This window comes from Bufo gargarizans, chromosome 5 (assembly GCF_014858855.1).
Source record: "Bufo gargarizans isolate SCDJY-AF-19 chromosome 5, ASM1485885v1, whole genome shotgun sequence".
In the NCBI taxonomy this organism is placed as follows: Eukaryota; Metazoa; Chordata; class Amphibia; order Anura; family Bufonidae; genus Bufo; species Bufo gargarizans.
Genome location: NC_058084.1, coordinates 208720288 through 208745122, shown reverse-complemented (window position 1 = coordinate 208745122; position 24835 = coordinate 208720288). Strand labels below are relative to the sequence as shown.

Below are 24835 nucleotides of genomic sequence, written 5' to 3'. Positions count from 1 at the left end.
ACGGATCCGACAGGGAGACCAGCCTGCCAGATCCGTCCTGCCGCAAGTGTGAAAGTACCCTTAGGGTACTTTCACACTAGCGTTTTTCTTTTCCGGCATAGAGTTCCGTCACAGGGGCTCTATACCGGAAAAGAACTGATCAGTTTTATCCCCCTGCACTTTGAATGGAGAGTAATCCATTCAGGATGCATCAGGATGTCTTTAGTTCAGTCATTTTGACTGATCAGGCAAAAGATAAAACTGAAGACTTGCTGGAATGCCAGATCCGGCATTTTTCCCCATAGGAATGTATTAGTCCTGGATCTGGCATTCAAAATACCGGAATGCCGGATCCGTCCTCCCGGTCTGCGCATGTGCCTCTAGAAGCAATGGGGGCATTACTGTTACTCCTAGAGGCTCAGCTCTCTCAACAGTTTTACCCTTTGATTGACAACACCAGGCAGTGAAAACATAATCACGCATGCCTGGCCCTGTCAATAAAGTGTAGAGAGCTTGGCAGTTATAGAGAGAACACAGCCTCTAGAGGTAAAGGCAGTGCCACCATTGCTCCTACAGGCTAATTTGCATAAATGTAAACATACATTTTCTCAGCAATGCAGGCACATATGAATGTGGGACCAACACAGATGCCTTCAGCTGCCAAGTGCACATGCAACAGGTCAGCCAGTTTCATAGGTAAAATGATGCCCTTGAAAAGGTAAAGTCATTAGTTTATGAATAGGACATTTTTGGGGGGATGATTGGGGCAGAAATGTTTCTAAGGGTACTTTCACACTAGCGGCAGGGGACTCAGGCAGGCTGTTCCGGCGGGTGAACAGCCCGTTGGATCCATCCTGCCGCTAGTTCACGTGTGTCCTGACGCTAGTTCATTGCATGCAGTACTGCATGCGGTGCTGTGCTGCCGCCGGAACTCCACCCCTGCCCCCATTATAGTCAATAGGGACAGAGCGGCAGTCCGGGGGCACACGTAAACCAGCGGCAGGACAGATCTGACAGGCTGTTCACCCACCGGAACAGATGATATATTCTAACACAGAGGCATTCCCATGGTGATGGGGACGCTTGAAGTTAGAGTATACCAACAGGCGCATACATACTGGCCCCCTGATGCCTGGTGGCACCCGACCTCTGACAGGGTGCTGTGATCCGCACAATTAACCCCTCAGGTGCCATCACCATGGGAATGCCTCTGTGTTAGAATATATCATCGGATTTGAGTTTTCACGATCTAACTCAGATCCGATGGTATATTCTAACCACCAGGCGTTCCCATGGTGAAGGGGACGCGTGTGGGGAGGAGTATGCCAAAGGGGTTTAACTGTACTGTTTGGAGAGAAAAAAAAAGACGAATATTCTAAAAAATGTCAAAACGAATATATTCACTATAGTGCTATAGATTCGTTTTTTAGAATATTCGTCTTTTTTCAACATCTAAAGTCATGATTCCTCCCTGCTTCTTGCTTGTGGGCCAATGACTCATTGACCACAAGCATTTTAAGCAGGGAGGAATCATTTGTTCAGATGGAAAAAAATTGTGAATATTCTAAAAACTAATATATAGAATATATATATATTCTGTAGTGTTATATACTTGTTTTTTCGCATAAAAATTTGCATTATGCAATTTTTATTACAGATTTTTCACAATAAAACGAATATCTCAAATATGAATATTCGCGAATATATGACGAATATTCTACCATATATTCGTGAAATATCGCAAATTCGAATATTGCCCCTGCCGCTCATCACTATCTAGAACATGTAACTGCACCGCTGAATGGCAAATATATTTTATCTTTTTCCACTAATACACGCCACAAAAGGCTTTGGAACATATAACTGCACCATTGAACAGCAAGTATATTTTACTTTTGCCACTAAAACATGACAGAAAGGGCTGTAATTTTAGCACTTCATTACACAATGGCTAATAAGCCCTTTTTTCCCTCTAATACAAGCCAAAAAACTGCTTTAGAACATATAACTGCACCGCACAAGGGCAAATAAGATGTAGAACTATTTCCTTGTAATAAACCACCCTGTTAATGCCTGTATCAGACATGACTTGTACCCTAATAAGAACGGTTTGCTGGAATTACAGAGCTGTATAGTGGCACAATGAAGTTTTTTCTAGCACTGTCCGTAGCACCTGCTGACATCTCTCCCCGCAATAAGTACTCTGGAAAATGGCAAAATCCAAGAAGGCTGAGGCTATTTATAGGTCTGTGACATCACAGGGCTGGCTGGCTGCTGATTGGCTGCATGCATGGCATTATGGGTGATCTCGCCTTCATAGAGTTCCTTGCTTCATGTCCTCACATGTGCAGAAGCCATTTTAGGAAAAAATACAATTCACTACCACGAATCGCGAGGAAATTCGGCTTCGGTGTGAATAACATTTTTCCTGACATTTTGATCGAATTCCACTTCGGCAGCTTCGATTCGATCATCTCTAGTGGTGGCAGTAGGGGCATTGAATGCGACAGTGGCATTTGGGGCAAAAACAAAGCAGGGAATCGGGAGGGGTGTCAAGAAGCCCAAGATGACATATCTCACTCTCATAAAAGTGTTGTGGAGACTGAGGATAAAAATTACTGTGAGCTGGATAGGACATAGTAGCCAGATCGGAGTACTGAGGAGGAAGTAACATCAGTGGAAGATGGTGGTGGCCGAGGGGGCAATAAAGTGCAGAGGCAACCTCTACAGCCAGAACCTCCAAAAAACTGCCAGTGCCAGATTTCTTTAAATTATGGTCCGTGCTGGAACTGTAGCATCACGCTACAAGTTCAAAACATGCCAGACCTAGGCCAACCTTGGCTGCCGCACAGGGGCGAGTTTTCCACGTGGGTGCAGTGCGTGACGTTCACACATTGCATCCGCACTGAATCCTGAACCATTCATTTCAAAGGGGATGTGTACATAAGCAATGTTATGCAAATCAAACAACCAAAAAAAGTTGTCACATTTGGTATTGTTGCATCCGTAACAACCTGCTCTATAAAAATACCACATGATCTGACCTGTCAGATGAACACTGTAAATAACTAAAAATTAAAACGGTGCCAAAACAGCTATTTATTGTTACCTTGCATCACATAAAGTGTAATATAGAGCAAATAATAATACAAAAATCATATGTACCCTAAAATAGTACCAATAAAACTGCCACCTCATCCCGTAGTTTTCAAAATGTGGTAATTTTTTGGGAGTTTCTACTCTAGGGGTGCATCAGGGGGTCTTTAAATGTGACATGGCAGCTTACAATTATCCCAGTGAAAAGCCTTCCAAAAACCATATGGCGTCCCTTTCCTCCTGCTTCCTGCCGTGTGCCCGTACAGCAGTTTATGACCACATATAGGGTATTTCTGTAAATTGCACAATCAGGGCAATTAATATGAGTTTTGTTTGGCTGTTAACCCTTGCTTTGTTAGCGGGAAAAAATGGATTAAAATGGAAAATCTGCCAAAAAGTAAAATTCTGAAATTTCATCTCCATTTTCTATTAATTCTTGTTGAACACCTAAAGGGTTAACATAGTTTGTAAAATCAGTTTTGAATACCTTTAGGGGTGTAGTTTCTCAAATGGGGTCATTTTTGGTGGTTTCTATTGTAAGCCTCACAAAGTGACTTTAGACCTAAGCTGGTCCTTAAAAAGTGGGTTTTGGAAAGATTTGCTTCTACATTTCTAAGCCTTCTAACTTCCTCAAAAATAAAATGGCATTCACAAAATGATCCAAACATGAAGTAGACATATGGGGAACATAAAGTAATAACTATTTTTGGAGTTATTACTATTTATTATAAAATTATAGAAATGGAAATTTGCTAATTTGGTATTTTTTTTATAAATAAAAATGACATTTTTTGACTCAATTTTACCACTGTCATGAAGTACAATAGGTGTCGAAAAAACAATCTCTGAATGGCCTAGATACCGTATTTTTCACCCTATAAGACGCACCGGACCATAAGACGCCCCTAGGTTTTTGAGGAGGAAAATAAGAAAAAAAATATTTTTAACCAAAAGGTGTGCTTTTGGTAGGTTTGAACTAATGGCGGTCTGTGCATGACATTATTATGGGGGATCTGTGGATGATGCACTGTTATGGGGTGGGGGATTTGTGGATGGCACTGTTATGGGGTGGGGGATTTGTGGATGGCACTGTTATGTGGGGGATCTGTGGATGGCACTGTTATGTGGGGGATCTGTGGATGGCACTGTTATGTGGGGGATCTGTAGATAGCACTGTTATGGGGGGAGCTGTGGATGGAATTATGATGGGGGGTTCTGTGGATGGCATAATGATGGTGGGAGGGATCTTTGAATGGCATTATGATGGGGGGGGAATCTGTGGATGACATTATGATGGTGTGGGGGATCTGTGGATGGCATTATGATGGTGGGGGGGGGATCTGTGGATGGCATTATGATGGTGGGGGGCTCTGTGGATGGCATTATGATGGTGGGGGGAATCTGTGGATGGCACTGTTATGGGGTAGTGGATCTGTGGATGACACTGCTATATGTGTCATCCACAGATCCCCCCATAACAGTCCCATCTACAGATAACCCCCATCATAATGCCATCCACAGACCCTGCCCATCATAATGCCATCCACACATCCCCCATCATAATGCCATCCACAGATCTCCCCCACCATCATAATGCTATCCACAGATCCCCCCACCATCATAATGCCATCCACAGATCCCCCCATCATAATGCCATCCACAGACCCCTAAGGAGGGGCTGTAGTAGGCGGGGAGAGCGACGGGCAGTGCAGGCACTGTACTCTGGCCCCACCGCTCAGTATGGACAGTTTTATACCTAGTGTTAATCATAATATCTAAACTGTGCTCCCCCTGCTCCCCATCTGTACCGTACTTACCGGTACATGTCACACTCCGTCTCCTGTAGTAAGCGCTAGCAGGCAGGCCGGGCTGCAGGCGGCCGTAACTCAATGAGGTCACGTGCCTGCTCCGCCTGCTTCATTCATAAATTAGGCGGAGCAGGCACGTGACCTCCGTGAGTTACAGCCGCCTGCAGCTAGCGCTTACTACAAGAGACAGAGTGTGACATGTACCGGTAAGTACGGTACAGATGGGGAGCAGGGGGAGCACAGTTTAGATATTATGATTAAAACTACATATAATACAGTACATACTGAGCGGCGGGACAGAGTACAGTGCCTGCACTGCCCGCCACTCTCCCCTCCTCACTAATACATTGCAGTCTGCGATGCTGCAGCATCATAGACTGCGATGTATTAGTAACACTTTCAACCATGCATTTACCCATAGCTACAGTCAGTGTCACTCTGACATTATCTTCTATTGCTATTATTGCATTCACAATAACATTGGTGTATTGGTGCTTACAAAATGGTTCCATATAGAGGACCGAAACGTAGCGTCTGGTGAATAAATACACAACATTTGTTTGGAAGTGCCCTGGAATTTTAATTTTTTTTTACTGTTTGGGTGGTGGACCGCCGCTGGCACTCCATTTTTCGTATTTTGTATGCAGTGCTGCCCTGTTGAACTTCATATATATATATATATATATATATATATATATATATTTTACTGTCTTTGCTGCCATTGCTGTCAGTTACTGCATGTTTCTGTTATATTCCCAGTCAAACATTTCTCTTTATATTTTAATAAATAGTAGGTATTGTCCCTGACACTGTCCTTGACAAGTTGAGCTGTGATATTTAGGGTATTAAGAGTTTTTGGTTTGCAGTACTTGAAAGGTCCTTTGACTAGAGTGACTGTACTTCTGCCTCATGCTGAGCATTCTGTTAAAGTTGGAAGTGTGAAGTTAAGATCAATGATATGGTATAAAGTCCAGAGTTGACAACATTCTAAATCAGCAATGTTAAACTTGAGGTTCAGTTTCCAACCTTTGTCAGCTTTTCCCAAAGTCCATGTTTCATGTCTTGGATGGGTTACTATTAAAGAGAACACCTACTGTTAAGGCATCTTGAAAAGTTACAATGAACAGTGGAAAGAGGACAATTTAGGGTTATATTTTGCCACTACCTGCATACATTATATACAACTAAGCAGGAATGTAAACCATGGTGCATAGATTATATTATTCATCAATTATATTTAATGTTTTTATATTGTTTGCTGAAATAGTTGCTACACTCAAGAAGGAGTTGTTGGAATCTTTACACATGTGAATGTAATGAAGATTTATGTAAGTTAATGTTAATTAAGAGCAAAAGAATATCGGGGAAAACTGTACAATTAAAAGGAGGCTCTAGAACCCTGTTCTGCTCCTATAGTCTAGATACAAGATGAGATACAATTGGACATGGAGACATACAGGTTCTGTATGGTATCTTGCTGCACATTTGCCCACAGATTTTGCAGCTGGGCCTTCTCAAGTACATTTGACTATTTTCGACACCTGGGCTGCAATGATTATGATGCTGGTTCTCAGCAACAACTTACTTTTAGCTCATGAGTGACACACCGCTGAAATAAGCATTTCTGTCACTATTTTATGCTGCCCTCAGTGAGGTCAGCATAAAGTTGATGACAGGTTCCCTTTAAGAATGAGCAAATCAATTTCAAAATTAATCAGATTTATTTTGAATTTCACAAAATTGCTGCTGCTAGTCTCCTGTGACAGTTTTTCTCCACAGTGCTGGAAGACAAAAGCATTGCCATATTCAAAATCTGCATGATTAAAATAAGCCATGGGCATTCAAACACAGATGTAGGTACTAGAGCTCTATTGCAACACATAAAACGGCATCACCATATCCAGTGGTAAACTAGAAGTGGCTGCTAGCTAGCATATCCACATGCAGTACAATGTCGTTGTCGTTGACCACTTCTCCTCCTCCTCCACTCTGTCATCACCCATTGATACAAAATATGTGGCCAAGAAACAACTCTACACACTCAGTAATCTGCTGGTGCGCAAGCTTAACTGCCACCTGGCCAAGTTGCTGGCAGTGCTATATCTGCCTTACCACTCACTGTATTTTACGACCTTTAGGGAGATGATTGTGTGCCTAGCCTCCAGTATCATCTCAGAAGATTTCCAGCATGGCATCGGGCATTGTGTCATCCAAATGGATCAAGTTGTCCTCCACCTGTGTACTGTGAAGATTTTCACACTGAATATATCTGGCCTTCTTAATAATGTCCTTATCATTCTGCTGTCTGCCTGCCTACCTTCATGATTCATAATGTATGACTGCTGCTGCCACCACACCACAGCTGTTGTTCCATGCTGTTAATCCCTTACTGCCACATCAATTACCTCTACTGCCACTACCGCTACACAGTTGCTACTACTACTACCACCCCTAAATTGCTGCACAAACATCTACTGCCTTGTTTGTTCCATGCTGTGCTGTTGTCACCAACTTGCCGGGCCGCGCCCCTTGTGATGCGCTGTCTAAACCCTGCTCCCTGGTAACGCAAGCATGTCCATAATTATGGAGAAGCTGCTCTGTTTCCCCCCACAGCGCATGCACGCTGGGGAAAATTGAGATTGATGGTTCAGATGCATTTGATTCTTGCAGGCTGAGTGACTGCTCAGCCTACCTATCATAAAGGCAATCAGTGTTCTGGTCTAATGGGGCACTTACTCCCTGGACCTGTCAGTTCTGATCCAGGGACACAGCGCCCTATTTAAATCCCCTGTTGACAAAACATCTTTGCCAGTTATAGATTTTACTCCCTTGCTGTGCTCCCAGTTTTATTCTGTGCATATTGGATAGCTATTTGTTTTTTACTTCAGCTTGCCTTTGACCACTCACTGCCTCTTGATTTGATACTGTAACTCCCATATGGTTTTGACTTCGGCTTTGATATTCTGACTACTCATTGTCTTCTGATTATCCACTTGGTTTCCGACCCACTCCCGTATGACCAGTGTGGCAAACCCAACCTCGCCACTGGGTTTTGGAGGGACCTGGCTACCAGCCTCTTGCCCCAGGATTATGGGCCCTCTCATCAGCCAGGCTTCCTTTGTTCACAAAAGACTTGTACTAACTTGAACCCCTGGTTTTAATTCGTGCCATTTTGGGATGTTAAACGTCTATCTGTATTGTAAAGGGCGGGACATTGTATACGTTGAGTAGTGAGGTCTGTTCCATTGTCTCTCTGTGTGCATTGGCGATTTCCTTTGACCTGAGAGATAATTGAATTACTTCTCGGTTGTCTCCAGGACAGAAGACATTGTGTATCAACCCAGTGTGAGGTAATTGTATCACAGGCAGAGGGGAGGATTTTGTGTGGGAGTGTCTGAGTGTATTGTACGTGGTTATTGGCTGTTTTTACAAAACCCTGTGGGTGGTAACCTTGTTGGAAAATGTGTATAAATCAATGCTTGTGTGTCCAAATAAAGAGTTCCTGTTTTTACCCTTTACCATGTTGAGGCTGGTGTTTGGGTAACTGATCGACACTAGGGGATTGCTATACGCTGAAGATTTGCTATACTCCCCTGTCATAACTACTAGCTCTTGTAAGAGCTGTTCCTGCTCTCTGGATTTAGGAGAGCTTCCCCCACTGGAGCCTGGAGCCTTATCGTAGGTACAGGGTGGGTAGGAGACGGTGAGACCTCAACCAAGCTTTGGCGGTTCGTGGGGTCTGCAGCGCTTACGGTGTCAAGTGGAGTGCTTGGAGTCCTCCGTAAGCATTAGGAGCAGCCATTCGACGGAGGTACCTGGTCAGGGTGCAAGGAGATCCATTACAACCAGGTTTTTGTGTTTTCTCATCTGCGTGTGTGCTTGTCTTGCACTTAGCAGTACAGGGAATGTCGACCAGTTGTGTACTTGCTGCTTAGGGCTTGCACTGTAAGTATGCAGGGATAGTGGGCTGGGTTCCAGTCAGGGCTTACTGTCCTGCCTACTATGCTGACAGCTACTACTGCTGCCATTTCTATTCCAGCCACATGGCACTATTACCCTACCCTTTCCACATCCACACAATACTGCCGCTGCTCCAAATTAAACTGGAGAATTTTTCCAGGATTGTTCAGAACAAGCATCTCTTTCTTCTGACAATAAAAACTTGTGCGTGTATAAATACGGATAATCATTCTGCCGATGTTAATGCATAATTTTTGGAGGCTTGTGCAGAAGAAGCAATTCTTTCTTTTGACAGTTGAATGTCTTTATATATAACCTCTAAGGCCTTGCTACAGTTTAGCTGCATGTATTTTTAACATGCTGCAGTGAAGTTCTTCACGACTTAGGCCAGATGATACTTTAAAGGCAGTCTGTCACCAGTGATTTCCCTCCCTAATAAACTACTTGCATAGAAACATAACCGTAGTTCACCTAATTAAAACACAGGTTTTTTTGTTTGTTTTTGATCCAAAGTTCTATTCCCGAGTACCGGGAGATACTTTTTTCGAATATGCAAATTAGGGGTTTGGTGCCATGAGGCTGTCACTGTTGCTGTTATTACACCCAAACTCTGCTCCTTTCTGTGGTTAGACACTCCCTTCACTGCTTTGCTACTGCCTGGCCCTGTCAATCACAGCAGCAAGAAAGGGTCTGGCCACAGAAAGAAGCAGAGCTTGGGTGCAACAAAGACAACAATAATGCCCTTGTTGCACCAAACACCTCATTTGTATAAAATATATCATAACTCCGGAACATAGCCTCGGATCAACAAAATAAAAACAGCTCTTTAGGCAAACTACAGATATCTGTCTATGCAAATAGTTGGAAAGGAAGGTCACTGGTGACCACCTTAAGAGACGTTACTTTTAGCACAATGCAGAAAAGTCTACAAACACAAGGGCAGATATAATAGAATTGGCAGTACAAATGCCAATTTTAATATAAATCCTGTCAGCATAGGATACTCAAAACTTATTGAGAGTTACAGGCTTCTTTATAAATATAGGACTCCTTCAGGCAGTCTGTGCCCCAGATATTCTAATCTGCAGCTTTTGATGCAGCTTTTTTTTGTTTACTTTGCTATAAAAAATGCTTAGCATTTGTTGCATTTTATCTTGCTGGCTTACATTTTACATTTGTTGTAAGGTTTACATTTTATATCAGCTTTCTGGTGACATGAAGGGGAGAGACTTATTTGAGGAACAGGGAGGACACTTAAAACGTTGTGGTGTGCCTTGGCCGAAGGGCAGTGGAGCACGCCTCAGTATTGGCTCTATGTGTAGCAGAAGTAGCAATCTTTATTTTGATTCTTAACGCGTTAAAGGGGTTGTCTCTAGAGTTGAGCAGACACCTGGAAGTTCGGGTATGACGGTTCGGCCGAACTTCAAAAAAAAGTTCGAGTTCGGGACCCGAACTTGACCCCGAACCCAAACTCCACTGAATTCAATAGGGACCCGAACTTTGGAGCACTAAAATGGCTCTAAAAAGTTTAGAGGGCTGATAAAAGGGAGCATGGCAAGTGGTCTGCAAACAAATGTGAATAGGGAAATTACTTAAAATAACATAAAATACGTAAAAATAAAAAATAAATCATCTTGATCTAGGAGGAAGAGGTCCATATGGAGTAGGAGGTTGAGGAGGCGGTGGATGTGGCAGTGTAGGTGGAAGCGGCGGTGGAGGAGATAGCCAACACTGTTTTGTTTTTTTTTGTTTTTTCTTTTTTTGTTCAAATTTGGGTAGACCCCAAAACATAGGGAAATATAAAAAACATTAAACAAACAGAAAGTGCGCTGGAGTACAACAATGGCTGGGTGAGGCCGGTATACATGTCTATTCTGCACAAGGTATGGATAAGTCCTGTGGGATCCCTGTCTGGTTCATTTTAATGAAAGTGAGCTTGTCCACATTGGCTGTGGACAGGCGGCTGCGCTTGTCTGTGATAACCCCCTCTTGCCATGCTAAACAAACTTTCAGATAATACACTGGCTGCAGGGAAGGCCAGCACCTCCAAGGTGTAAAGGGCAAGCTCTGGCCATGTGCCCAATTTGGAGACCCAGAAGTTGAATGGGGCAGACCCATTAGTCAGTACGTGTAGGCGTGTGCACACATACTGCTTCAACATGTCGCACGTCCCCGTGATGTCCACGATCCAATTGCATATTTTCTCTATCAACTTTCGATGTTCTTTTATGCATCTACCATGGTGATCACGGGTAACACAGAATCAGGTTTCCATGCCGGAGAGGGAGCCTGAGAAAGGGATACCACATCCAAGGGAGGTCAATGGCTGAAATCTGATCGGGTGGAAATGTGGGACAAGTTAGTAAAGCGGAAGAATCGAAGCAAAGAAGGGGGAGCGCGGCAATTACCCACTCCCGACTCAAGGAGGTAGTGACGATAAATAACAACACAGGACTCTTAAGATGCCGTGTTATTGGAATAAGTAATACAAAAATTACAGGGAATGTCATTGCGGCATTTTGGATGAGGAAACGTTATACAGGAGAGGCCCTGCTGCCGCTTTGTTGACTGCGGTGTTTTGAATGAGGAAACATTTTACAGGAGAGGCCCTGCTGCCGCTTTGTTGACTCTAGATAACTTCTGCCTGATCGCATGTCCCCGTAATGTCCACAATCCAATTGGATATCTTCCCTATCAACTTTCAATGTTCTTTTATGCGCCTACCATGGTGATCATGGGAAATGGGGAATCAGGAATCCATGCCGGAGAGGGAGTCTGAGAAAGGGATACCACATCCAAGGGAGTTCAATGGCTGAAATATGATCGGGTGGAAATGTGGGACAAGTTATTAAATTTAATTCAGCACATGCGCCATGCAAGGTATGTGTGTCAAATCGGCTAGGCCCAGAGCGGCTACGAGATTTCGCCCGATAACGCACACCACCAGGCCGGGCTTCAGGCTCGCTGGCACCAACAACTCATCTGTCTGTTGTTCCTTGCCTGTCCACAGCTCCTGCGCGGTGTGGGGTTTGTCCTCCAAACAGATACGTTTCAAAACTGCCTGCTGCTGTTGTTTAACCCTGGCTGTGCTGAAGTTGGTGGTGAAGGTGTTACGCTGACCGGATGAGGAGGCGGAAGCAGAGTAGGAGGAGGAAGCAACAGGAGGCGAAGAGAAACACCCTGCAATCCTTGGTGGTGGAAGGACATGCGCCAAACTACTATCCGCCCCAGGTCCAGCTGCCACTGCATTTACCCAGTGTGCGGTTAGGGAGATACAACGTCCCTGACCGTGCCTACTGGTCCACGTATCCGTAGTTAGGTGGACCTTGCAACAGATGGCATTGCGCAGTGCACACCTGATTTTGTCCCCCACTTGGTTGTGCAGGAAAGGGATGGCTTGCCTGGAAAAGTAGTGGCGGCTGGGCACAACGTAGTGTGGGACAGCCACAGCCATCAAATTCTTAAAACTGCCCGTGTCCACCAGACGGAATGACAACATTTCAAAGGGCAGGAATTTGGAAATGCTGGCATTCAGGGCCAGGGATCGGGGTTGAGTAGGGGGGTACCTCCTCTTTCGCTCCAGTGTTTGGGAGATAGACAGCTGAACGCTTCCATGGGACATTGTGAAGATGCTTGGTGACCAAGATGGTGGCATTGCTGGCACATTTGTCCCCCCAGAATCTAACAGATGGATTTACTGAATTGATTACACTCACATATGCAGCACAAGGGTACTTTACAAAAAAAAAAATTGAATATGTCACCCCCTGGGTTCCTGAACTCACAGATGGATTAATTATATTATTTTCACTTCCCCTGGCACATATGCAGTGCAGGTGCACTTAAAAAATGGGTATATGTTGCCCACTTTCAACAGGCGCCATTAAATCGCCGAACACTGAACTCGAACCCAAACTTCTGAAATGTTCGGGTTAGGGTCCGGGGTCAAAAAAATCTTAAAGTTCGGGTTCGCTCAACCCTAGTTGTTTCATCTGGTACTAATGCCTGATCACCAGACGGCCAGGAAACAGTGGAGCTTGTTGTGCTATGCTGTTTCCCTAGCTCCTATGCACTGCAACAAGAACTATTGAAACATCAAGCACCTGGCCACTCAACTTTTTCGGGACTTAGACTCATCTTGTCAGATGAGACAAACCCTTTAAGTAAACAATGGCAAGAAACTTGTAATTGACTTTGCTGTGATGTGAAATCACACTCATGGTTAGATCTTTAACATCTGCATTTACTTTTTGTAACTATATTCTCAAGATTTTTTGACTGTTTGCATTTATATGGAATATCGATTGAAATAAAGTTATACAGGTACATTTATGCTTTTTTTCTTTCATTATTGAGAATGTTATATCCATCAAACATCTAGTATTTACAGAAAATGCTAAGAAATGCTACAAACACCTGAGCTGACTTCATCAAATGGCATTTATCGTGTAGATAAAGTTAATACAAGCCACTTACTAACGTATTTTGATTGTCCATACTGCTTCCATTGCTGGCTTGATTCATTTTTCTATCTCATTTTTATCCACTGCATTATATATTGTGGCAAATGTGAACATTGAGGTGTGCAGTAAAGTCACAGGGAAGCAGGATAAAAGGGGTGTTGTGTGCACCGGGAGCGTGTCACCAAGGGGCCCGGCCTTGGTGGAGTAAAACCTCTAGTTCAGGTGTCTACTAAAGTAGTTGGGGGACACCATATAGATAGTGTAGCTGGTTCATCTATTTCAGGGCAGGGCTTTTACTGGGAACAGGCAATGTGTTGGGTGGGTGCCGGTTTCCCATGCTCCAGTCCGGGACTTGGGGAATGCTCATGTCCAGGGATCCTATTTAATCCTGCTACTGGATTTTGGGTGTGGCTCACTCTGGAGTGTTTGGTGAAGCAGAGTCCTGGTGAGACTCTGTGTGAGTGGTCTCAGCGGTGTGGGCTGAGGGGCCATGAGGCTAGGCGCTAGCCTGAACTTTGGGGGAGTGTGTTGCCTGTGGACAGAGGCCTGGAGGCTCTGTGTGGTCCAAGCCAGGAGGGCTGAGAGAGCACTATTCCCTAAAGAGACACGGGACTGAAAACAGTGGGCGTACTGTGCTCTGCACAGCCAGGAGGCTATGGGACATTGGCTGAGAAAGCCGCATGTGTTCACAGGATGTGAACAGCGACTTAGATGAGTCAGGAATATTATGTTTAGTTAGAGCCTGGACGGGAGAGTGTTTATTATTTTTGTCATCTTGCTTGTGCTGGTGTATCACAATAAATGCACTGTTTGGACCTGAAACCTGGTGTCCTGAAGCCGTATCAGTGTGAATGATCCCCTAAAAGAAAGCTACCCCTCACAATATACATATATATATATATATATATATATGTATATATATGTGTGTGTATATATATATATATATATATATATATATACATATATATATAATGGTGCGATTGGAAATTATAGCTTGTCCTGCAAAAATAAGCCCTCATATGGCTATATAAATGGAAAAATAAAAAAGTTATGGCTCTAGGAACACAGGAAGTGAAAAACTGAAAATCGCCATGTCAGAAAGGGGTTATAGTAGTCAGACATGAAACATGAAATTTGTCAGACAACCTCTTTAATCAATGCGTGTCAATACATCCAAACAAAAATATTGAATATACCTTAAGCTCCGTGGTGTGTTCTCTATGTATAATGTAATAGGTTTATAAATTAAGTCAGCAACACTATGAATTTACCTCTCAGGGTGACATACGGTACTGTAGAGTAGCTTTAAAAAATCCACATATTTTGGCCTCAGGAAATTAGACCGTTAAGCAACCTTCAGAGTATTTTAATACACAATTAGCTGCTAATAGATAAGTAGAAGGAAGGTGCGAGCTGATCCAATTAGATGAAAGAATGAGTGGAGTTGTTCTCATTATTGTGATGAAGGGACTATCTGTGCTCCTTGATGGTAAATGGTGCTAATGAGGCCTGATAGATTTTGTGCTTCTTACAAGGCTCACAGTATAGAGCGACTGCAGTGGAAATAGATTTGACGGGATGCTATGTCCTTTGTAGAGTCTCTGGTGCTGACACTCTGTGACATAATCAGGTCACAAAGACGGTCAGAGCTATCAAAGAAAGATATATCTTCCCTTCCTCATTACTAACTTACATTATTTATTTGTAAGACCCTAAAAAATCGCTATGGGCTGTTTGTACAGATTTCCGAAACATCTACTACGATACACATGGGTTAATGAAACATAAAGTTTGCTTTTCAATGGAGCTTTAATTAGCAAAGAGCATAAAGCAGCCCATTCAGAATCATTGGAGAGTTACAATTAGACTTAATGTGGTCAACAAAGGACTATATATATATATATATATATATATATATATATATATATGGACATTAAAAGCTATTATAAGAGATTAATGTTTATATCCACTGAGCAAATTCAAGATGTTATTCTAATGCCTAGTCTCTGGTTAAATGGGATATGCGGAACTATTGTATTACACTACAGTACATTCATGTCAGCACTATTTATTATTATATAGCTTCAAACATGAAGCTTGTTGACATTCATTATGTACCAGAAAATACACATACATTCATCTATTTGTATATACAGTCTAAAAATAAATTACATAAAAACTACAGGAAATATAAACCCGTCTGACAAAAGGACTTGGCACGTGTTTGCCATCTGCAACCACCATTATTAACCTAATTCTTTGTGAGATCAAAGTGATTAGAGGAATCATGCACATGATGGGGTCGTGTGCACAGAGCATATGCAGTAGTGTACATTTGCATATATACATTAAAAATTCTGCTCTGTAGTCAGTTGTATACAGGGGATGTCTTATCAGTGAATTATAGCATTGTGTGTGTGTGTGTGTGTATATACATAGCTGACGGTCACCGATAGTTGCACACGAGAGGATGTTATCAGTGACAGATAACATTCTCTGTGTAAGTGTGTATACAGAGATTGCTGACAGTCACTGATAGCTATACATGGGGGAGTAAGTGTAAGTGTGTATACATAGATAACTGTCAGTCACTGATAATTGTACACGGGGGAGGTGTTATCAGTGATTGATAGCATTCTCTGTGTAGGTGTGAATACAGAGATAGCTGTCAGTCACTGATAGTTGTACACGGGGAGGTGTCATCAGTGATTTATAGTATTCTCTGTGTAAGTGTGTATACAGAGATAGCTGTCAGTCACTGATAGCTTTACATGGGGGAGTAAGTGTGTATACATAGATAACTGTCAGTCATTGATAGTTGCACACAGGGGAGGTGTTATCTGTGATTAATAGCATTCTCTGTGTAAGCGTGTATACAGAGATAGCTGTCAGTCACTGATATCTGTACATGGGGTATGTGTTATCAGTGATTGATAGCATTCTCTGTGTAAGTGTGTATACAGAGATAGCTGTCAGTCACTGATAGCTTTACATGGGGGAGTAAGTGTGTATACATAGATAACTGTCAGTCATTGATAGTTGCACACAGGGGAGGTGTTATCTGTGATTAATAGCATTCTCTGTGTAAGCGTGTATACAGAGATAGCTGTCAGTCACTGATATCTGTACATGGGGTATGTGTTATCAGTGATTGATAGCATTCTCTGTGTAAGTGTGTATACAGAGATAGCTGTCAGTCACTGATAGCTGTACATGGGGGATGTGTTATTAGTGATTCATAGTATTCTATCACAAATGGTAGGGAAAAGTGCAGCCCAAAGCTCTACCCTCTCCACTATCCCTACCTACTTGCACAGTCCATCTTTACTGACGGTGTACAACTGGGCAGCGGTCCCTAGCTTATATATACGTGCGGGGGCTTACAGAGAGGAACAGCAGTGGAGAAAACAACAAAGCTAGGACAGAAAAAACAGAAGTGGACACTTAGGCAGAACACAATATCAAGGTCAATACTCGCCGAGGTCATAACCAGGAGATCAAGTCAGTACCAGGGGAAACACCAAAATCAAAATACAAGCTGATGTCAGGAGTCAGGAGGGCACACAGTACAAATGGGTAACATAGGATCAAGAGTCAAATTCAAGCCGAGGTCGAGTTCACAAGTGACACATGCAGGCAAACACTAGTGAGGTTGAAAGACCAATCACAGGCAACCTGTGGTCAGCAGGCTGCCTGTTAAATAGCCCCAACAGATAAGTCACGTGACATGGCCAGCGTCACATGACTCACATCATGCACCTCAATGCAGCTGAGCGCCGATTCATTCCTATCTACGCTCAGCTCCCCTGCTGCTCATTGCCTAGGGAATGGAGAACTCCGGCCAAACCGAAGAGGCGCGTGTGGCCGGGTTCTCCCTGCCCCACCATCACCCTTTACATATTCTTTGTGTAAGTGTGTATACAGGGATAGTTGTCAGTCACTGATACTTGTACATGGGGGAAATGTTATTAGTGATTATAGAAGACTATAGAAGTTAAAAACTCCTGAGAAAATGCCATTATAACATTTTACAGTTAGAAATGGGTAAAAAAAAAGCTTAGAAAAACGCATGTGTCAAATTGATTGTCACAGCAGATGACAAATGCATTATTCTAATTCCCTCATTAGAGATTTGTAAATTAAAATAGCCAGACAGCAATCTGTCAACAAGCAATGAATCTTTATAATCTGATTTAGATGTCTTGTATATACGGATATCCTGTCAAACATTATACAATTAAGAAAGCCATGCTTTCCTACTCTAAAGTCAATACTCTACTGGAGAAGGCTCAATCAGCATAATTCTTGTGTTTAGGAATGTGATGACAGATCTTAGACTGATAGAACATTTTAAGACTGAAAACAGGAAATTGAAAATAGTATCTGTATTCCAGGGAATGATAACTATTTTCTGATGAAACAAATAGAAAAATGTCACACAGCCATGCATGGATACATCTAAATTCTCTCATAAGAAGTTTGCTTATAAATCACATTGGAGACATAAAGCAATTTATAAATTGTGTACTTTATATGCCTTTGGCGAACTGGGCTTAAATTATGAAATGGTTTAAAAAAAATGAAGCATTTGCAAAGTTCAGTTTTTTAAAACTGCCTTATGATATATATGCTATAAATGAATAAATATATCACTGTATATTTTGCTATACTTCCACTGAGGGATGACAATAAATATTTACAAGAAAACAATTTATCTTTAAAAATGAATATGCTGTAATTATACATGGAAAAGAAATCCCTAAATCATAAAGAGGAAGAACTATAAAGGCTATGTCCACCCGTTGCAACCATTTGTTTTGGACCAATGTATAAAAAATTTAAAACAAAAACCTAAACAACTTTACATATTTTTGCTGTGTCTAGAGTCTATCAGACCCCCGCCGATCTGATGTTAATGACCTATCCTGGGAATATGTCATCAATATAGTAGAATCAAACAGTTCAGTTCAAACATGAGTGCATATAAGAATATTGACCTATAGGCGTGTATTGCTTATTATCTTTAGCATTCATTATGGTTGTCCAATTTATTTATAAACATAGTTTGGCATCTGAGCTTTAGACACAAAACAGAAGGATATTTGTTGTAATACTACTTAATTTTTTGTTTTAGATTAGAAAAAATAAAATATATTTACTTTTTGTCTTTAGTATGCAAACTGGCAGCTCCACACCATGGCAGGTGTTGAAAAAATGCTGCAAAGTAAACTGCTTTAAATATATGTGTTACTAGTTTATTTTAATCAATTAACTTCATGCAAAGTGATTGAACAAAGGAGAAATCTAAATAAGATCAATATTTGGTGTTACCACCCTTTGCCTTTAGAACAGCGTCAATACTTCTAGGTATACTACAGTCGTGGCCAAAAGTTTTGAGAATTACATAAATATTGTAAATTGGAAAAGTTGCTGCTTAAGTTTTTATAATAGCAATTTGCATATACTCCAGAATGCTATGAAGAGTGATCAGATGAATTGCATAGTCCTTCTTTGCCATGAAAATTAACTTAATCCCAAAAAAACCTTTCCACTGCATTTCATTGCTGTCATTAAAGGACCCGCTGAGATCATTTCAGTAATCGTCTTGTTAACTCAGGTGAGAATGTTGATGAGCACAAGGCTGGAGATCATTTTGTCAGGCTGATTGGGTTAAAATGGCAGACTTGACCTGTTAAAAGGAGGGTGAAGCTTGAAATCATTGTTCTTCCATTGTTAACCATGGTGACCTGCAAAGAAACGCGTGCAGACATCATTGCGTTGCATAAAAATGGCTTCACAGGCAAGGATTTTGTGGCTACTAAGATTTCACCTCAATCAACAATTTATAGGATCATCAAGAACTTCAAGGAAAGAGGTTCAATTCTAGTTAAGAAGGCTTCAGGGCATCCAAGAAAGTTCAGCAAGCGCCAGGATCGTCTCCTAAAGAGGATTCAGCTGTGGGATCGGAGTGCCACCAGTGCAGAGCTTGCTCAGGAATGGCAGCAGGCAGGTGTGAGCGCATCTGCACGCACAGTGAGGCGAAGACATTTGGAAGATGGCCTGGTGTCAAGAAGGGCAGCAAAGAAGCATCAGGGGCAGATTGATCTTCTGCAGAAAATATGGTGAATGGGCTGCTGAGGACTGGGGCAAAGTCATATTCTCCGATGAAGCCTTTTTTCCGATTGTTTGGGGCATCAGAAAAAAGGCTTGTCCGGAGAAGAAAAGGTGAGCGCTACCATCAGTCCTGTGTCATGCCAACAGTAAAGCATCCTGAGACCATTCATGTGTGGGGTTGCTTCTCATCCAAGGGAGTGGGCTCACTCACAATTTGGCCCAAAAACACAGCCATGAATAAAGAATGGTACCAAAACACCCTCCAACAGCAACTTCTTCCAACAATCCAACAACAGTTTGGTGAAGAACAATGCATTTTCCAGCACGATGGAGAACCGTGCCATAAGGCAAAAGTGATAACTAAGTGGCTCGTGGAGCAAAGCATTGACATTTTGGGTCCATGGCCTGGAAACTCCCCAGATCTTAATCCCATTGAGAAATTGTGGTCAATCCTCAAGAAGCGGGTGGACAAACAAAAACCCCCTAATTCTGACAAACTCGAAGAAGTGATTATGAAAGAAAGGGTTGCTATCAGTCAGGAATTGGCCCAGAAGTTGATTGAGAGCATGCCCAGTCGAATTGCAGAGGTCCTGAAAAAGAAGGGCCAACACTGCAAATACTGACTCTTTGCATAAATGTCATTTAATTGTCGATAAAAGCCTTTGAAACGTATGAAGTGCGTGTAAATATATTTCACTACATCACAGAAACAACTGAAACAAAGATCTAAAAGCAGTTTAGCAGCAAACTTTGCGAAAACTAATATTTGTGTCATTCTCAAAACTTTTGGCCAGCCACGACTGTACACAGTAAGGTCACAATGAAGCACAGGCCCAGAGAAAACCAGGGAGCAGTGAGAGGAGGAGAGAACATGAGTGTGAAAGTAGCCTAAGTAGTTTCAAACGCTTTCTATTTGTTATCATGTATTTAATTAGCTATTAAATGGAATTAGCTACAGAGGACACTCGTTTTTTATTCTTCACTAAAGATTCCAAAGCCTGAAATATTCCTGATTAAGAATTTTTAGTATCTGCGAGAATTATTTCAAAATACTGTGGATTCTATCCTATGATTCCAAAATACTGTGGATACCAGTGGATTCAGAGGTCAATCTTATTTATAGTATGTAAAAAATAGTAGATTGGAGAGAACTGTTTATCGATATATGGTCACCTTGGATACATTTCTGAAATGTCTAATAAACACAATATTGATGAGTTGTCAGAGTTTAATTAAGCTTTGTCCAATGCTAGTACATGGTATAAAATAAAAGATAATTCTATACTCACCTATGTCTCCTGTCCGGTTCTCCGTATCGCACCTCCCATCCTTCTCCCCCCTATTTGTATACCAGACTCTCAAGGTATTCTGTACTTGACTGCTTATATGCAAAAAAAAAACATGAGGTGCAACATCGAGAATACTGCAGCTTAGTAAGAATAGAATATTTGCATTTTTTTTTATACAATGTACTGGCATGGGCCAAAAATTTATATAATTTGGACAAACACTTTAATTGATGTACTTTACAACTCTCATACGACCATACGACCCCATTTTTGTTCCTCATCTGATTCACATTTTTTCGGATCGGATGTGGACCTATTCATTTTAATTGGACTGCAAAAGATGTGGACAGCACACAGTGTGCAGTCCGCATCCATATGCCTGTTCCGTGGCCCCACAAAATAAATAAATAGAACATGTCAATAGATGTGCAGACAAGAATAGGCATTTGTAGTGTGGGACCTGCAGAAGGGTAAAGTACAGAACTCACATAGCCGGTGTCCATGTTTTGCAGATCTACAGTTTGCAGTAATCAAAACGGAAACAGTCATAAGCAAGCCCCCGAATACCCGTTTTGCATTTCCTTCCTTCGTTATATTAAATCTTGTTTCAATTCTAATATATCATTATACAATTCAGTCAAAATATGGTGTATAATTTTATTTGTGTGTCAAACTTACCAATGCTTTCATATATGGCTTTTATGTGTATTTACAAGTTTTTGTACCTGACCCATCCTTTATAGTATAGCAACACTGTTATATCATGTACTTCCCTTACATCCTTTCTATCTTAAAGGCTATATACACCTTTGGGGGCATTTTTTATTATCTTTTTATCTCTGCTCTCTGACCTTATAAACACTCATCATAGCTCAGGTCTTATCTTACTTATAAGAATGTGGCTTAAATAAGTGTTTATGGCCTCTTAGTAGTTTAGGGGTAAGGGTTATTAGATAACCAGCACAAAGTGAAAGTGAAAGTAAAAGTAAAAGTCAGACAGCTAGAAAAACAGTTAACATTTTGTGATAGAATGGCTCAATATTTTTTATAAAAGCCAATTGAAAATATGATTTTTAGCCAAAATGGGGTAAAATAATCAATAATTGCCTCCGAAAGTGTACATAGGCTTTAAACCTCCTTTTCAAATTTACTTATTCTTAGTTGCTCTTAACCAAGTTTTCCTTCTACTTGACGTATGCTCTTATAGGGAAATCTGCAAGTTCCCTAGCCCCACAATGTTTCCTTAAAGAGAGTTGTCCAAGTGCATTAAAAAAAAAAAATCAGGACACTGTTAGAATAATAAATTTATAGTAAACATATAAGGCACTGATCTGATCACCCTCCATTCCAGCATGGCCGTTAAGTGGCTACAAAACTCCTGTGTCTACAGTATATGATAATTTAGTTTCCCTCTCAATTTTATGGAGTGAGGCTACATGGATTCATCGATGTCAACTTACTAAGTAGAGTGCTGTGTATGTGTCAATGTGGTCATGATCAAGAGGCTAGATGAATATACATGAAATGTTCATTAGGTACAGTTTGGGGGACCATTCCCACTGATGCCATTTTCTTAGGGCACCATCTTTAAAGGGGCTGTGCCAAATTTTAAAATGACTGTATCCACAGGATAGGGGATAAGTGTTTAATTATTAGAACCCCCACAATAATGAGAACTGGTGTCCTGTGTCCTAAGGTGAACAAAGCAAATGGTTGACTGTGGCTAGAGGATGAGTTTAAATCTTGGCACAACCCCTTATACTAATAAAGTAAATACATAGAAATTTTTACAAAATCACATTCAGCTAAATGAAAATCATCATCTGCATCTTAGCTCTACTGAAACTGATTTTGCTATTGTACTCATGATTAGAATAATGAAGAACAGCAAAATAACACATAGACAGTTCTCTAACCTTAAGGTTTTTGAGAAACTTTTCTTCATCATTTAGAATTTCTTGCCAGTGCTTGGCTAATATTGTATAACGGAATTCAACGCAGACAGCCATGGTCCATATTATTTTACTAGGGAGAAGGTTTCATCACTAAATGTTAATAATAAATAAACCTCTATTACTTTTTACAGATTATTGGAACAATTCCACTCATGCCAAGCCCAGTGTCATCAAATCAAGCGGGAGGTGGAGCTCAGGGACTTCAAGTGCAACCCATTACACCACAGCTGCTGACAAATGCCCAGGGACAGATCATTGCCACTGTAATAGGGAACCAAATTTTACCAGTGATCAATACCCAGGGTATTACGCTCTCTCCACTCAAACCTGGACAACAGGTAATATGTATTTTCTGTATATTGGATTTATTTTTTATTATTGTTGTTATGAATTACCTTGTTATCATTTAAAAAAAGATCACAGTACTCTAGCTTTCAACTTCTAATCATGATTTATATCAGTGGCACATTTTTTTTTTTTTTTTTTTATAATACATGCCTCTGTTGCTACAGTATTCTTTTTGAATAGTAAGAGAGAAGTTCATGTCCACTTCTGGGATGTGTGCCGGACTTTTGACATCAATTTTCTGGCATAGTGGGGCTGATAAATGTTTCCAATAGTACTTTATACTATACAGTATTCTGAATCTCCTAAAGAACTTCCATTTTAAAACGAGAGGCAGCAGCACAAAATGTCACTCTCCATAGCTGACATTGTAGAAGGAACCTCTTGCTAAAGTGATCTGTGAAAGATTTGGCAGAAATAAATAAATGGAACCATTCATTTATTTTTCATTTCATTTAGTAGGGTTCTCACATCAGAATGGGATATTTATACAAATATCTCATGTTATAAGTGTACCTTGTAATCATCGTATATGGTTTCCCACTTGGGAAAAAAATAAATCTCCAAGCCTCATTAAGTTGGTGGTGATATGTGGGACATCTATTGTAGTATCAGGCAATTGTATCTAGTGAGTTCATATGTGAAAATGTATTAGCCCTTAGGCAGTCATGGAGATAGCCGTTTACAGATTATTGGCTTGGCATTTTATAATAAAAGAAATTAATTTTGTTCATGCTGAGTACTGCTAAAAATACCAGGGACCTCATACATCAAAGTCCAAACGAAGTCACACTGTATGGCTTTGCAACTCTCTTCAATAAAATTAGCCTTACCTAATACTAGAATTCTAGCCTTTTAAACATGGATGAGAATGTTACCAGTCTAATGATGCATACATTTCTTCCATAGTTGCCTCTGATCTACAGCAATAGCTACTGTAGTGTCTGTTTATTAGCTTATTGTTATACGTGGGTATTCATATTTTTCAAATTTTACAAGTACATATAATTTTCTGTTAAAGGAGTTGTCCCAGTAAGAACGTATCTCCTATCCATAGGATAGTGAATAAACATCTGATCTGTGGGGGTCTCACATCAGGGACCCCTGCCAGTCATGAACAAGGGGGGCCCATTTCCCCTATTTAACTGGAGCGTCAGGCACACATACTTGTCCAACACTCTATTCAACTCCATGAGGCTGTCAGAGATAGCCAAGCACAAAGGCTCAGCTATCTCCAGCATCCCATATAGCCCTTAGATTAGTAACATTTAAGATGTATTTACATGAGAGTAGGTCATAGCATGATGTTAAAAGGTCAAGTCCCTACCAGTCCACAGAACAAGGGACTGAAGTATATACATAGTGCACAGTCAAGTGGCCATTGCTGTTTACTTTTTAGCAGCCACCTTTGTTCAATCTATTAACGTGAACCCAGCTGTCGGACCACCACAGTTAGAAGGTTGTCTTATGCCCTGGACATCATTTGTGGGAAAATGCATTTGGTTCATCATTAGATGTTGTAGATAAAATTAGAGAGGCTCTTTCTCACGAGACTATGGCATATTTAATGTAAGATTTGGGGAAGAAAAGGTCATGAATGGTTGATCTTTTTGAACACATATAGAATAACTATTTGTATATTTCTATGTTTTATCTGCAAGATGACACAGGATAGGATCAAAGAAGAATAGGTGATTAAGGAAGAATTGATGTTTTTTTTTTTTACTTTGTGAATTGTTAATGTTTAATTGTGTCCTTATATTTATATAGACACAGTTCATTTAAAGGGAACCTGTCAATGGGATTTTGGATATAGAGCTGAGGAC

General features: G+C 41.1%; 1 protein-coding gene across 2 annotated transcripts in view; it reads left to right on the top strand.

Annotated features, from left to right (window-relative positions):
• POU6F2 (POU class 6 homeobox 2) overlaps positions 1 to 24835 on the top strand; it is a 540820-nt gene that overhangs the window by 479951 nt on the left and 36034 nt on the right. For both annotated transcript variants that reach the window (XM_044295292.1, XM_044295291.1), the window contains exon 6: positions 22796 to 23002. In XM_044295292.1, coding sequence (XP_044151227.1) covers positions 22796 to 23002 — 207 coding nt within the window. The remainder of the gene's footprint in view (positions 1 to 22795; positions 23003 to 24835) is intronic.